The following is a 16,298-nucleotide window of genomic DNA, read 5'->3' on the forward strand; positions in this document are numbered from 1 at the left end:
CTGTATTTAAAATATTAACGGTCTCAATAGCGCATTAATGCCAATATGCAAAACAAATATTATTAAAAAAATTAATAAACTACATAATGGGTTTTATATAATTAATAAAGTGTTTAATTAAAAACAATTACGTGTCATTACAGAAAGTTAATTCCAAATCAATAAATTAAATAAACCAGATATTTACAATATTTTGAGTATGTTCAAATACTTTTTCACAAAATCTGGATTATCTCCAATTACAGGAATTTAAAAAAAATATATATGTGGTAAAATTATAAGCATAAATAATAAAAATGAAAATGATATTTTCTGGCGTTTCTCATGTGTGTGATTATAATCCAGGATTCGGACCTCACATACTAATATAAGAGTTTCTGCTCAGTAAAAATCTACTTTTCATCTCACCAATAGATGTCTCTAGCGAAGTTCTAGTGATTCAAGAATAATGTTTCAAAATTGGTTCATATATATAGAACTTCCAAGAATTTAAGTAGTGTGGTTGTCAATAATGGGTAGAATTGGCAAAGGTTACAGGTGTGTAAAGTGATCACTTAAACCAGCCTTTGACGGTCGTCAGCCCTGTAAATACCCAGACTTCCATATTCTTCTTCATCTTTAATGAGATGTTAAAAAATTATATGAAAACAGATATTATTCTTATTTTGGTTTCCATTCATGAAAGTAAGATGGTTCGATTGTCTGGCATGATGTACCGATTTCATTTAAAAGTACTGTCACTATAAATATGTCTATTTTTACGGTAAATTTTACTTGATCTTATTCTTGATGGCTTTCGCCATTTAATAGTTCGCGTATTTTAGTCTATGTTTAGTTGTTTTCTTCATTTATTGTATATTTTTAACATTTTTTAGATTTAAATTAGGTAACTAGGTATTTATTTTTTTTAAATTCCTTATTTTAGTAACACTGTACCTCACAAAAAAAGAGACTTAGTTCTTGTCCTTAGAGAGGAACTTACACTGAACATTTTTTTTTAAACCCTTATCCGCACCCCAATGGTGCATAGGGCACTGTGTCATATAAACGCAGTGTTATCTTGATCGTTTACACATGAAGGAAAGGTGATCAGCCCTCCGCTTCAGGTACCAGTCCATGGTAATATTGAATAAATATTACAGTGAAAAAATCACTTATATTTTATTTTACCCCCTTGGGAATCGAACCCGGGACCTCCAGAACGGTAGCCGAACGTGCTGACCATTACACTACAGAGGCGGACATTTATTTATTGTACTTAATTAAACATATAATACAATCTTTTTTGTTCTTAATTTTTTATTTTATTTCAAATGTATACAGGCATTTCTTTGGTATTTTTTTACTTGTTATAAGGAAACTATTAAAATACCCAAATATAATTTGGTAAGAATTTATCGGTGTATCATTTTGTTTTTGTAAAATCATTATAGAATCTGAAGGATGTACTTTTTTGTTTATCTTATCTTATCTTAGCTTTTCACTTGAATTTAATTACTTTCTAAAAATAAAAAATTGAGACTTAAATGGTTAACTGTTATAACTCTTTTGTCATATATAAAATAATCTTAAATTGATGAAATGAAGAAATATTGTAAAATCTTCACAAGTATGAAAAATGTACAGAAATCGCAATTTATTGAAACGTACATACTGTCAATCAAAACTTAACACATACCTCTTTTGGTCAAAAGAACGTTGATTATAATATAATAAAGTCGTACAACCTGCTTTCATTGTACATAAAATCATTCAATACCATAACTATGATCAAAAGAGCTATGTATAAATAAATAATAGAGATGGGTGGATCTGAAATATATTGCAAAATTTAATTGCATGTCGTAGTTTGTGCCCTCGGCATGGGACAAGCCAGTGAAGGATAGTTTATTATAGTTATTTGTTATTATGTTTATGATGAAAAATAAATAAATGACAATTTCCGTAATTGTCACTAATTTTTATTTGATATATCCACAATAATTTTAAAGCTTCAATTATCAAAATAAGCTTTCTGATATCGAAACTGCAGCTTATTTCGACATACTCATAAGCTCAAGCAATTTCTTTTCTAGAGAGGATCCAGAGAAAAGCTGTTATTTTATTTTATTCGCAATTAGGGCCCCTTATTCGCGAAGTTAACGTGGTTTCTCGTTTCTGTCGCATTCATAAATATTTACAGCGAGTCATTACTGTATTCGCTGCAACCAGCCAAACTTTACATACCATCACAAGAGCTGTCATCAGTGGACACTGCTGTAATTAAGATCTGTCAATTTCACTACGGTACAAATTGCTTCTCTTGTTAATCAATGAGTTTAAATCTTCGCTGGAAAGTTTTTAGAAAATTAAGGAAAAATGTTTTTTTTCCCATTCAATATGTAAATAACTGACAACATTCTTTCGGAAACCATTATAAAAAAAAGCATTTTGTTTACTATAATTAAAATGGAAAATCACGAAAATGCTTGAAATAAAAATAATATTTTATTTATTTTTTCATAAACATTATTTCGTAAATTAAATCTTTCGAAATTGCGCCGATATCATATTAAATATGCAAGTCCAAAAATATTGAAATTTTCAAATTATTTTTAATAAAAGGATGATGTATTGAAAGTGTTAAATATATACATCTGTTAGAAATTTTGCTATGTAAAAAATATTCCGTCCAATGAATCTTCAACATGCGCCTGTAGTACCTACCACATGTTCTGCATGCCCGATAGTCCACGTTTCGCTTCCATAAATAACTTATCAAAGAATGACATATCACGCCAAAGAATGCAAACAAGGAGTGCCAAATAATAAATTAATGATAAATATACCTGAAACAGATCGTATCATTCGGTCATATCGTATTTGATTACATAAACAATTTTCTCTAATTATGATTTTATAAATAAATATTGTAAAATGTGACCATAGTACGGGAAAACTCAGTGAGATTTCTTCTTACCCTTATCTGCACTCAAAGGTGCATGGGGCACTGTACCGTATTGAGGCAGTGTTATCTTGATCGTCACTTACATGATGGCAAAGTGATCACTTCCTCGCCTCAGGGACCAGTCCAGGGTAATATTAAATAAATATTAGAGTGGAAAATTACCAATATTTATTTTCAACCTACCCTGGGAATCGAACTCGGGACCTCCAGCACGGTAGCCAAACACGCTTACCATTATGCCATGGAGGCGAGACAATAATTATTGTAATTAGAAATTTTTGTAATTATGTATTTATATATATATGTATGTATAAATATTATATATATATATATATATATATATATATATATATATATATATATATATATATATATATATATATATATATATATATATATATATATATATATATATATATATATATATATATATATATATATATATATATATATATATATATATATATATATATATATATATATATATATATATATATATATATATATATATATATATATATATAAATATAATTTTATTTCAAAACATTACGGATACAAGTCATACATATATAATATTCCCGATAAGTAATTTCAACTACTCATTTTGGGAAATGGGATTAAAATAAACAAGACTGAAATACAAATCAGACAGTTACCTACAAAAAAATAATAAAAAAAAACAAAACTAATACATGGCAAAATATAAAACAATAAATATATACAAATATGCAAATCCAAAAAGAAATTAAAAAACGGTAAAACGCATGTTTAAAATAAACAAATGAAAAAACATAAGGTATGATGAATGTTTAAAATAAACAAATGAGAAAATATAACTGAGAATACAAATGAAATACAAATGAGAAAATGTAGCAAACGAGAAAATATAAACAATTGAAATAACATTAGGTAAGAGGCATGTTTAAAGGAAACAAATGAGAAAATATAACTGAGAATACAAGTGAGAAAATATAACAAACGAGAAAATATTGAAAAAAAAAATAGGTTAGAAGCATGTTTAAAAGAAACAAATGAGAAAATATAACTGAGAATAAAAGAATATTAAAAAAAATAAGGCACGAGGTTTTTCATCTCTAAGTTACCTGTTTCGCCAATCTTGCAACGTTTTCAAGTTGGCCTAGAAACGGATTGGGTTTATCTCTAGCCTTGAGAGGTTCCACCCTCTCCCCTGGTTACTAGGCACGAGGCATCCTTTCTAGCAGTGGACCCAAACCTTTTTATCGTCGCGGACCGGTCAATGTTTGATCATTTTACAGCGGTCTGCTGAGGGCGACGGACATACTTATATACTTACTTCAGCTTTCTTCTTGTGTTCAGTATTGAACGAAGGCCTCCCTCTTGGACTTCCACAGTTCTCTGTTGGACGTGACTCTCTTCCAGTTTATAGATTATGTCATCGGGCTATCTTGTCTGGAGCCTACCCACTCTTCTGCGTCCTGTTATTGGCCTTCAGTCAAGCACCTTTCTCAGACAGATTTTTTTTATTTAATTTAAATAATTTATTTTATTATTTAAACCATATCCGCTCCTTGTGTAGAGAATATAGAGTCCATAAACTCTGTCCAAGCTTTTCTGTCAGCTGCCAGCTTCTTTGGATCCTCCCAAGTTAGATTCGCGTCCCGAAGTACTGACGAGAATTGCCGACAAATTGTCAGCAGTGGTCGTCCTGGACGGCGCGAACCTGATGCTTTGTATAAGAGGCAAGCTTGATTAAGGCTCTCGGGAGGTATGTGGAGTACACGGCCAAGCGAGCTGAATCGCCTTTTCTTGACGTTAGTTGTGACTAAGATTTGCTACTTTTTTCTATTATTTTTTAAATTAATTGTAGATACATTTTTTAATACAATTTAATACGATTTCTACACATTTATATACCTGGAAAACTTATAATTTTAGTTTCGCTGTGCCTCTCCAAAAAAGAGACTTAGCTAAATGTTTATTGTTTTATTTGATCAATGGTATAATGGTCTTTATCTTTTCTCTTTTTTTTAAAGATTAACATCTAATGGGTATTAATTTCTTTAGAATTTAGATATCTTATCATTTTTAATTTTTTTTTAGGTAGTTTATTTGAGTTGATAAGTCACGTTTTTTACTTCAATGGTATTGTGTCAATGGTAATTTAGCGTAAAAGGGTTTTATTGGACAATCATAAAAAACTGAATAATCTACAATTTTTTGGAGATGTTAGATATTTATGTCATTTTGATTCTTAATTTGATTACCATTTGATTCACGGACCGCTTGAAGTCTGCAGCCCGGGGGTTGGAGACCACTGCTCCATAGAGGTTGTACTATATGCTACTCCTCCTAGAATAAGGACCCCGTCCCCATAAGCTGATATTTATGGCGTTTCCGATTACACTAATTTGCCCACCCGACGATTAATGGGTCTTTGTGCCACGAAAAACAGACACCCTACGGCGAATCCGATACTTTGTCGCGTAGGTGTTAATGATGATGGAAAAGTTCATGTGGCGTACCAAAATTGTTATTTTTCCTAAAAAACATTAATGTTTTCCAGTTAAATACAATTTGTCATTATTATTTTTTGAAATCTCAATATAGATTCCTTTATTTTATTTGATTTAATATTGTTATTTTTAATCCTTGGTATGTTGTGAATATATTTTTTTAGCCTCTCATTACTCTAATGATGTCGGTAATGACGAAATACGGTCAATGGTTAAATGAAACTGAAATGGAAAAAAATAACTCTATAATCAATGTTTTTTTTTTTTAAATGTAGTTATTCCAAGAAACGTCAGTGCAAAACTTAATCTAATGAAAAATATATGTAAAATTGATTGAAAAATTTTTTTCGACACAGCTCTATATGCTGGCGATAAGAAAAATATATCAAAAACAAGATAAAGACTTTTGGCATACGATAAAGTTTTATAAATAGACAAATTTCCCTGTATTCAATATGTTATTTTTTAAAGATTAATGTAGCCATTATCTTTTATCTCATTTTGATATTCATTATTAAAAATTAAATCGCATGATTCAATGTGGCGCACAATTAATCACATGAAAATGTTATAATTTTTGCAAATGGCGTTGTACATCAATCATATTTGATATTTGTGACCTAGACAGCTGCAATATAGAAACAAATTCTAGATGGCGCAAAGTTGATCATACAATTTCGTTTTGAATAACGGATTTACCATGAAAAAAAAAAATTTTGAGTAATGGAAATCTTTGTTTGGACTTTAACAATTTTTTTGTCAAGTGGAAAAGATGATATTCGGCAAATGGATGCCGCCAGTGTTGATACACATTTGTGCGCGTTTTATCAATCTGTTTGTATACTGCAGCTATCTTGTTCACAAATGTCAAATTAAAGACTTACATAAGCATGTTAATGGATAATGTTTTTTTTTTAAATTCTTATTTAAGTAATCAAATAAATTACACTTTTTTTATAAAAACTCATTTGGTTTTTAGCCGGCAAAAATACTTATTGTTTATAAAATTCGAATTTTTTTTTGTGCATGTATGTACATGAGATATTTTTATTATTTTGGCTAGCTTTAGGCCACACAACTTCTAAGACTCTTTTGATAAGAAGAGTTTATTAGTTTTTACATAGGTACTATGTATGAGTTGGAAGATATTCTCATATGCTGTGATGAACTATTGGATTTTTAAATCAATTCGGAACTATTGGAGCATATACTCCATATTAAAAAAAACTTTACTAGGGTTGATTTTGATACTTATCTTATTATTTTTATGTTTTAATTATTAAACCAAAGTATTTCAAATAAATTGAAAATGGTCAGGTCAGGAGTTGGAATAATCGGCGGGTGTGCATGAAGAGATGCATGAATGTGGAAGAGCCGTAGATTGTGTGCAAATACAGATTGGTGTGGCTCTCTTTTCTCTCTGCCTACCCCTGATGGTTAGTTTTGTAGAAATTCAGTTTTAGTGTTTTATTCGATTTTGAATATCACACATCAATGTATACAAATCATCATTTGAATTCTGATATTTTAAAACTTGCACACCCCTTATAGAAACGCGCGAACCTGAATTAAACACCTCCTTCCGAGGCATTCTAAGCATTTTTAGGGTTAGGTATTTTCAGGGTAAGGGCATCACAATATAAGGAATCTTGCGCCTTTTTTTGTCTCTCGATTATACCGAAGATATTTTTTTTATCGAAAAGAACTCGTTAAAAGTTTTTCCTCTTAATAATTTTTGATCTTGGGGTCTTTTCGGGCCAATTCGGAAAAACTTTTTCGAATATAAACTCGATTTCACTCGGAAAATTTTAGGTGAATATTTACATTGATAAATCAAATATTAAAAAAAAAAACATTTTTAATGTCTCCTAACAAAATGATAAATAAATAAAGTTTCAATGTAAGTATGAGGCATGCGCCAATAATGCAGGACTAATAAAGCGAGGATTTGTGTCGTCATCAAAATGTGAACGTCATTCAAATAAAGTCAATTAATTTTGTAAATGAATATTCCACAAACCAAACAAGGTCAAGTCAATATAAAATTTATAATGCTATGATTTTTAATTGTTCTTCAGCGAGAATTACCAAAAAAAATAAAATGGTTGTCTGGACATTAATAAAGTGTTACTGTGAAGCAAAATATTGTCGATGTATTATATTAAAGTTATTGTAATATTTTAAAAACATTTATTTCGATTTAACGCAGGCTTTGTTCAATAAGCTATTATATGTATTTATTATATATCGCTCACTCCTTTCAAAAACGTCATAAATCGAAAATCGTCAATTTTCAGCTGTGCATGTTTTCGGAATGCCCAAAAAATGTACTATATCCCAGCAAAAGCGGCATATTTTTAACTTAATATTTACCTGCTACAGGGCAGAAAATGTTGTTTTTGCATTTTGAAGAAAAGGTATCGTTTAATTATTTTTTAAATAAACTAAAAAATTTTCAAGTGGAGAAAAAACCTTCAGGTTTTACTTAAAAAGATCTGTTGCACAGTAAAAAGTTCAGTAAGTTGCTTGATATTTATTTTTAATACATTGTATTATATTTTTAAACATAAAAAACGTTCTCCTGAAAAAGCAAGTTTTTTGATTTATGACGTTCTTGAAAGGAGTGAGCGATATTACATATGGAATATTTAAAAAAAATCTATATATATTTAAAGTCAATTATTATCAAATTTTAACTCTCAAAATTTAATGCTTTTAAAACACAATAATTTTTTTAGACAGTTTTATTTTCATTATTTTATTTTAGAGGTAGATGATTATGCTCTTATTATTTTGGGTTTATTCTTCTTCTTTTAATGATTCTCTTCGCCGAAATTTACGAAAGATCATGCCAATTTTTATTTTGTCAACAGTTACCAGTATTATTTATTTTGGGATATATAAGCAATGAATTTCGATTGCGTTGGTAAATATCAACCCCTTATTTGTTTTGTTTTCTGAAATGTTATTTTATGTTTTATTTCCTTATTCTAGCACTAGCTACACGACCGCAGCTTATGGGAGCCATGGTAACGTGTTCATCCGATTGGACGCTCTGGGTAGACCGGCCAGTGCTGGAAGTGGTTCGTACGCCACTATTGCAAGCATTCACAAGTTTCCACTCGGTTAGTCAATTCATATTCATATCTATGACATCCGCCGTCCTCCATTCATTTGGATGCTATTTGCCAAAGAACAGTGCAAATAAATTTTTGACTTGTTTGAAGGTGCTTTTAGTTATGTTTTCTATGTGTAAATTTCTTATTGCCTTATTGCCTCTATTCTATGCATAAATTTCTGATGAATCTGACCATTTTTATTATTTTTTTATTTATTGATTTGGCGTTCAATTCGTAGAACTCCATTTTTTAATTTATGTATTAATTTTAAATGAAACACAATTTTTTTAAGTCTACTAAATTGTATTTAATTAACAAAAACACATAATTGTTTCGCCTTGTTAGGGCATTATCAAACGAATGTTTTATAATGCCCTAACAAGGCGAAACAATCGTCACAATATAAATTTTTTATGTGTTTTTGTTAAATAATACAATTTAGTAGACTCAAAAAATGTCTGTTTGATTTAAAATTAATACATGAATCTGACCATGTTTATGAAACTCCATACATTTAACACTCTCCGTATAATTCAAATTATTAATAAACTTGCATTTAATATACAAAATATATCCATACATTTAGCCCATCATTATCTCCTTGACCAAACAAATATCAAGTACTCTAGTAAATTACGACGCTCTGTACGCCGTATACTAGATTAAAAAAGATTCATCATTTGACAGGCGCCGTGGCGTAGTTGGGTAGACTTTACACGCTTGCAACATTTTTACCTCTACCCACGATTTTAATTTACTCGCTTCACAACCACGATCGACAACCTGATTGCGTACAACAAAAGTGGTCTCCGCTAAATAAAAGCTTTCTCAATCTAACATAGATGGCTATTGTAAACTCATATGTACTATGTCATGAAATTGATCATATATCTAGGAGTTCCAAAAATTTGAGTACTGTGGTTGTCAACCATTGGTATAATGGTAAATGTTGCACCTGCGTACATTGTTCACTTAACCAGCCTATGACAGGTCATAAGTCATGTAAATACATATACTTCCATATTCTACTTCATCTATATTGAGATTGAAAAAAAATGTAAAAATAATTCGAGTAACACCTTATTTTAAAACGTTAGTATGAGATACAAATGTAGATAATCTTAAGTATTGTTGGGTAATATATCCAAAATAAAACAAGGTTTGTTGGATTAAATTCTACATTTATTTATGTCCTAAGAAGACGAAACGCGTCACGACGAATAGAGTGTTTGATAATGTCCTAAGAAGACGAAACGCGTCACGTATTAACATACACATAAATAAATTTAGAATTCAATCCAACAAACCTTGTTTTATTTTGGCTATATGTATTACCCAACAATTCAAAATGGAATTCTACCAACTGTCTGCAGTTACAAAAATAACCTTAAGTAGTTGGAGGATTTTTATAAAAGGGTATTTTTATTGCTTAGGGAGTCGACGATCTCCATCACCCTACGCCACAACACAGCTGAGTGGGCATATTTATTCTCGCCCAGAGCCGCCTGCATATTTTCCTCCTACGAGCACATACTGCCCTTCTGAAAATCTCACTAATATTTCCCAGGTAAGTAAAGGCCTTTTTTCAATACAGTGAAACCTCTATCTATCGGTCCTCGAATAATCGTTTTCCCGGATGTGTCGTTTATTTTTTCTATCCCGAATTCATTTCATACTAAACTAAACCGCATTGTTCGTTTCTCTATCACCTTTTCATCTTTGATGAAATGTCAAAAAATAATATAAAAATAACTCCTGTAATTAGAGATAATCCAATTTTTGTGAACAAGTATTTGGACACACTTAAAATGTTGAAAATATTTTGTTGGTTCTCCAATAAATAAATAATATCAAACAGAAAACATCGACCAAAGTAAGATTTAATCAACAAAAAAATACAAATTTTCATCTACTTTTTTGATGCAAAGTAAAAATATTTTATCAATAATTATTATTTCTGTGATCGTCTTCTAACGTGTCAGCCGGATGTTTGTTGGACTTAATTCTGTGAATTCTAGATAATGACGATAAAAGTGTTAAATAATTATCATAATATATGTTACAATCGATAAACGAATATTTTAAGATAAAAAAGGTTCAATATACATATGCGGAGTACAAGTATTTAAATATTTACTATGTATTTTAATATGCGTTGTTCTATGGATATTTACTTTGTATTTTTAATGCTATTTTATTTGAAATTAAGACAAAAAACCCTTCCACAATATATTTTATGTCATAATATATATAACTATACAAAGTGAAAGTTTTATTAAGTTAAAAATCCACCGAAGAATTTAAATACAGATCAGGTGTGAATGTGTGTGAATTCGACTTTTCTACATATCGATGGCTACTTGTCGAGAATTTAATATGTTTAATGTGTATTTATTTATATATATATATATATATATTATATATATATATTATATATATATATATATATATATATATATTATATATATATATATATGTATATATATATATATATATATATATATATATATATATATATATATATATATATATATATATATATATATATATATATATATATATATATATATATATATATATATATATATAATATATATATATATATATATATATATATATATATATATATATATATATATATATATATATATATATATATATATATATATACACATGTACTTTTATGTATATTTATGTTACAGTGCGTTTTTTTTCTACTTAAACTTTACTAAATTATTGAAAATTTGTGTACAATTTAATTAATTAGATCGAATAATTTTATTATATTTTATTTTCCCTTTATTTCACTTTTTTATTGTTATTGATTTTTTTGCTCTCTGTATCTCCTCTTAATGTTTTATTTATTTATTTTTTAAAGTGTATTTTGTTTCTAAAACCGAATAAGTGGAGGCTTATAAAAATATTTACTGATATATTTTTTTAAAAACACGCATATTTTTATAAGACAGCACGTATAGAATAATCCTCCTTACGTTTGCAATAATCGTTTTTTCTTTTATTGTACTATTGGAATAAGTTATAAAACAAGTGTACCTATATGATATATCAAAAAAACTTTACCACGTACAACGTTATCCCATCTCAGATCTGATATTGTTTAATATCTACTTTTATATTTTTTTCCAAAATTGTTTGTAATATTAGTGTTAAAAAAAGTAAAAATGTCTAACCACAAAGTAAATGCTTCAAATATTAATAATATTGAGAATATGTTTAATTTCAATCAACACAAATGTACAAAATGTCTCACACAAGGACTTGCAAAAAATTGTCACTTCTATGCATTGAATTTGATACTACGCTTCTTAATATCACGAATAATGAATGGTTCCCGGAGTAAACGGTACCCGTTCGCACCTACACACTGAGTAATTCCGAGAATTTAATAGATTAATAGATTTAGCTCACTCCTTAAGACGGCTCTGCTGAATTGTATTTTAAATGCGATACCTCTCTCACTTTGGGAAGGAAGGATATTAATTCCCGCCTTTATTGGAAGATTCATCCTTATTTAATTACAACACGTTCACATAGGAACGGTATTTTAATTGAAACGTTAATAATTTATTTCTTAGTCTTAGGAAGTAATTTAATTTTATAATAATTAATACGCATTATCTATTTTTTTGCTGTAAATTATACAATCATTCAATCTTCCTGTTCATTTCCGTGTCTTTAGTTCTTCTACACATCAAACTTCAATATATTTTTCAAAGTGTATATTTGGTCTTTGAAAATATTATTTTTAAATATTTATTAACCTTAACTACTAGATTAGGAGCAACATTGAATGAGACTTCTGTATAGTGTAAAGACCTTTGTATAGTTTACTATAAATATAATACTGCATCAATCTTTTTTACAAATGTATGGGAATAAGGGAAAGACATATAGTGGATCTATAAATAATCTGTACCATAGTAATTTAAACCATAGTTTTAGTAATCACCTGTCGATGAAAACAGCTGCACTTTTCGAAACTAGTCGTGTTTAATAAAGTGAATTGTTTAATTATTAAGTTAATCAACATTGGAGAAAGGTACCAATAAAAAAGTGATTAAAAATTAAGCTCTAGTTTTATTTTATAAAGTTTTTTAACACGCCAAAAATTATCTGCGAAATACATTCAAGAAACTCTCATCACCGTTCATCGTTCACATTATGTGATATCACTTATAAACAGCATTCCACAAAGTTAATGCTGAATCGACAAATAATATGACACTGTAAGATGTCAAAATAATTTGTTTATTTTATTATTTTTATGTCATACTTTATAAAATAACGTAGAATTTGAATAGGATATTTTTCAAAACGCATGAGGGTGGCAGACATGGGGTTCCAGTGCGTTATTATTTCCCGACTGAGAGAATCCCGAACAGTCGGACAAAGAATAATTTCATAGCGAATCGGCGGGCCGTTCATAATTATTGGCCTGTGATGTTATCAGTCGCTTTGCTAATTTTCACAAACGGTCTGCAATATTAATTCGTGGAATTTGATAAAACAACAATCAGTTATGAAGAGGAATAATTAATCGTTTCACCGAGTCGTACGACTATACACGTAAGCAATTTTTTATTTATTAATATTTCATGGATGTACTGGCAAAAAACATTAATTTAAAATTATGCAATTTTGACTTAATGACGGATATTATAAAGTTTTCATCGTTCTTTAAACTGGCAACGTAGACTAAGTAGTTTAAAAAGCCATGTATATGTGGTTTTAAAAGTCAACTTTGAGTTTAAAAGTGGCTTTCAGGCTAAAAGCTTTAAATAACATGGATTTTAGAGTTAACGTTTTTTGCCAGTATACCTTCAATTTACTAGTTGCCTTTTTCCTTACTTATTATGAACAAGGATTTTTAGCACATTAAGTTTATATGTCTAAAAAATTAAAGTGGATTTGTATTGTTCCCAATAAATTAATTACGTTTTTTTTTCAATACGATTCCATATTTTATAATATGGAATCAGATTGAAAAAATACTCATGAAATTAACTATCATTAGTCTGTCCTCCTCCATAGTGTAATGGTCAGCACGCTCGGCTACTCGTAAAATAAATATAAGTGATTTTTTCACTGTAATATTTATTCAATATTACCATGGACTGGTACCTGAAGCGGAGGGCTGATCACCTTTCCTTCATTAATAAACGATCAAGATAACACTGCGTTAATATGACACAGTGCCCTATGCACCATTGGGGTGCAGATGAGGGTTTTATTATTATTAACTATCATTATCTTTACAAATGTTTCATATCAGCAGTACTAGATTTAGGCAATTTCTCTCGGATTATATAACATGGTTTATTATATTATATTAGAGATCTTTAAAAAAAATAGTATCATTATTCACAAAATAAGTATTATAGAATCATTTATGCTGCAATCTTTTGGGCAATACATACATCGATGTAGTAATTTCCGATTGAATTGTTGGGTTTCGCACATACTGAGATGTATACAGAGTAAATATCATTAGGATGTGTCCACACCGTGGTGTACGGCAGGAAATCGATTATGTCACTCAGCGCTAGTGCTATTATAATGCTTGAATTGGAAAGTGTGTACAAACCCTAATACACCTTAACATATAAGTATACACCGATAAATTTGTGTGGATGTTTGAATATAGGGCAGCCACACGACATGGGAAAACCAAGAACAGGAAAAACGGGAGTATATTTTTGTTTAAATTTTTTTTTTGAAGTCTGGGTATTAACAGTGCTTACGACTTGTCATATACTAAAGAAATATTCTTCGAATCCTTATTTGTACCGGTGGTGCATATAACACTGCATAATTGTTATCTACACTGTTATATACACTACTGTAATTGTTATATACACTGCTTTGTTATCTTGACCACTAACCCGATGGTGCACAGGGAACTGCATATTAACGTATCTGCATATTAACATCATAATAACGTAGGGTCATAATGGAAGGTGATCAGCCCTCCATTTCAGGTACCAGTAAAGGGTAGTATTGAATAAATATACAAGTGAAAAAATGACATATTTATTTGACCCCCCCCCCCTTGTAAGTCGAACCCGGGACCTCCAGCATTGTAGCCGAGCGTGATGACTCTACGGAGACGGACTTGTACGTTAAGTGCAGGATTGACCACCTTGCCTTCATGTATATAACAATTAAGATTTTAACGCATCAATACGATACAGTGCCCTATGTACCACTTAGTGCGGATATGGAATGGAATTAAAGTTTTTGAAATCTTTAATACAAGTTTTTTTAGAAGAAGAATAATTTAATAAGCCTTACTGGCAGTGCACAACGGAGTCCTGGTTCCAACTCTAATGTATGGAGTGAAACATAGAGTTGGCAAAAGAAGGATGAAAGTACACTGAATGCAGTCGAAATGCGATCTCTCAGAAGAATGTGCGACAAAACGATGTATGATAGATGTGCGAATAGTGAAATAAGGAACGAATGCAAAGCTGGGATAAGCACTATCGATAAAATTGAGAAAGGTGTGTTGAGATGGTTTGGACATGTAGAACGAATGAGTGAGGAAAGAACGGTAAAACAAATTTGTGAGGCGAATGTTAGTGGGAAAAGAAGCAGAGGAAGACCGAGAAAAACATGGCACGATCAGGTATGCCAAATACTTGAAAGTGGTCAGGTTAGGAGTCGTAACAATCGGCGGGTATGTATGAGGAGATACATAAACGTGGAAGAGGCGAAGAATGTTTGCAAGGACAGAGTGGTGTGGCGCTCTATTTTTCTCTGCCTACCCCTGCGGGGAAGCGGCATGATGGTTAGTTAGTTAGTTAGTTAGTTACTTGGAGCAGAAATCATGACAATTTCACATTGGGGAATATTTAAAGTTACAACTAAATCGTATTATATAATCCTGGGATTTTACTACGTATCAAATATTTAAGTATCCTTGTAATATCAATGATATCATACCTAATATTGATTCAGAATATCTAGTTAGGATTATTATCAAATGTAGGTAAATATTAAATAAACCTTCATTTGTACGTTTGTCATACGGCGTAGCTAAACTCGGGATACGAAATACGGGATAATTAAAGTATACATACCTTTAAAGTAAATAGTGTTTTTTATAGAGGTTTAGTGCTTCACCTTTCCGGGAGTACGAAAATTTATGACTTTCTCTGGGGAGTGCGTTCTTTTCCCATGATTTTTTTCTTCTTCTTCATTAAATTGATGTTTTATGACGATCCAAATTATGTTAAAATAATTTAATAAAAAAAACACCTCATCGAAATAATATATATTTCAATTTTGACAAAATTATACACAAATATCCACAGATTTCATTGCTATACAAGTTACATCATACTAACTGACAGAGTTCATTATGGTCGATGCTCCTCTAAATAAAATCAATCTCAAATCGCGATGATGTTCATTTACGTCCATACTTCCAGACAGGTTAAGTGTCGTATTTAACAGTGTGAAAAAACAGCAGTAGCTTCATGTTTTCGTTCAAACTAATCTTACACTACTTAATAATGCCATTGTTTATTAGAAAATTCACATATATATTTATTATTTTTTTCTAAATCTTGGACCCCGAATATGTGATAATATCCGTTAACATAATCAGGTTTCGTGGTATCTCATTAAAAAAAAATGACAAGTTGAATAAGACAAATATATCAAATTTGTGACACATCTTGATTGATATAAGATATCGAGTTCGATGTATGTATT

The 16,298-nt window shown here is 30.0% G+C and overlaps 1 protein-coding gene across 1 annotated transcript in view; it reads left to right on the forward strand.

The window, feature by feature from the left end:
* Positions 1 to 16,298, forward strand: part of LOC148310681 (inactive tyrosine-protein kinase Dnt-like) — a 107,190-nt gene that overhangs the window by 34,304 nt on the left and 56,588 nt on the right. Inside the window, exons 6-7 of the mRNA XM_088257976.1 lie at positions 8,437 to 8,567; positions 9,995 to 10,128. Coding sequence (XP_088114102.1) covers positions 8,437 to 8,567; positions 9,995 to 10,128 — 265 coding nt within the window. The remainder of the gene's footprint in view (positions 1 to 8,436; positions 8,568 to 9,994; positions 10,129 to 16,298) is intronic.

Source organism: Brachycentrus maculatus, unplaced genomic scaffold (genome assembly GCF_059751285.1).
Source record: "Brachycentrus maculatus isolate JH-2025_06_01 unplaced genomic scaffold, ASM5975128v1 h1tg000089l, whole genome shotgun sequence".
NCBI lineage: Eukaryota > Metazoa > Arthropoda > Insecta > Trichoptera > Brachycentridae > Brachycentrus > Brachycentrus maculatus.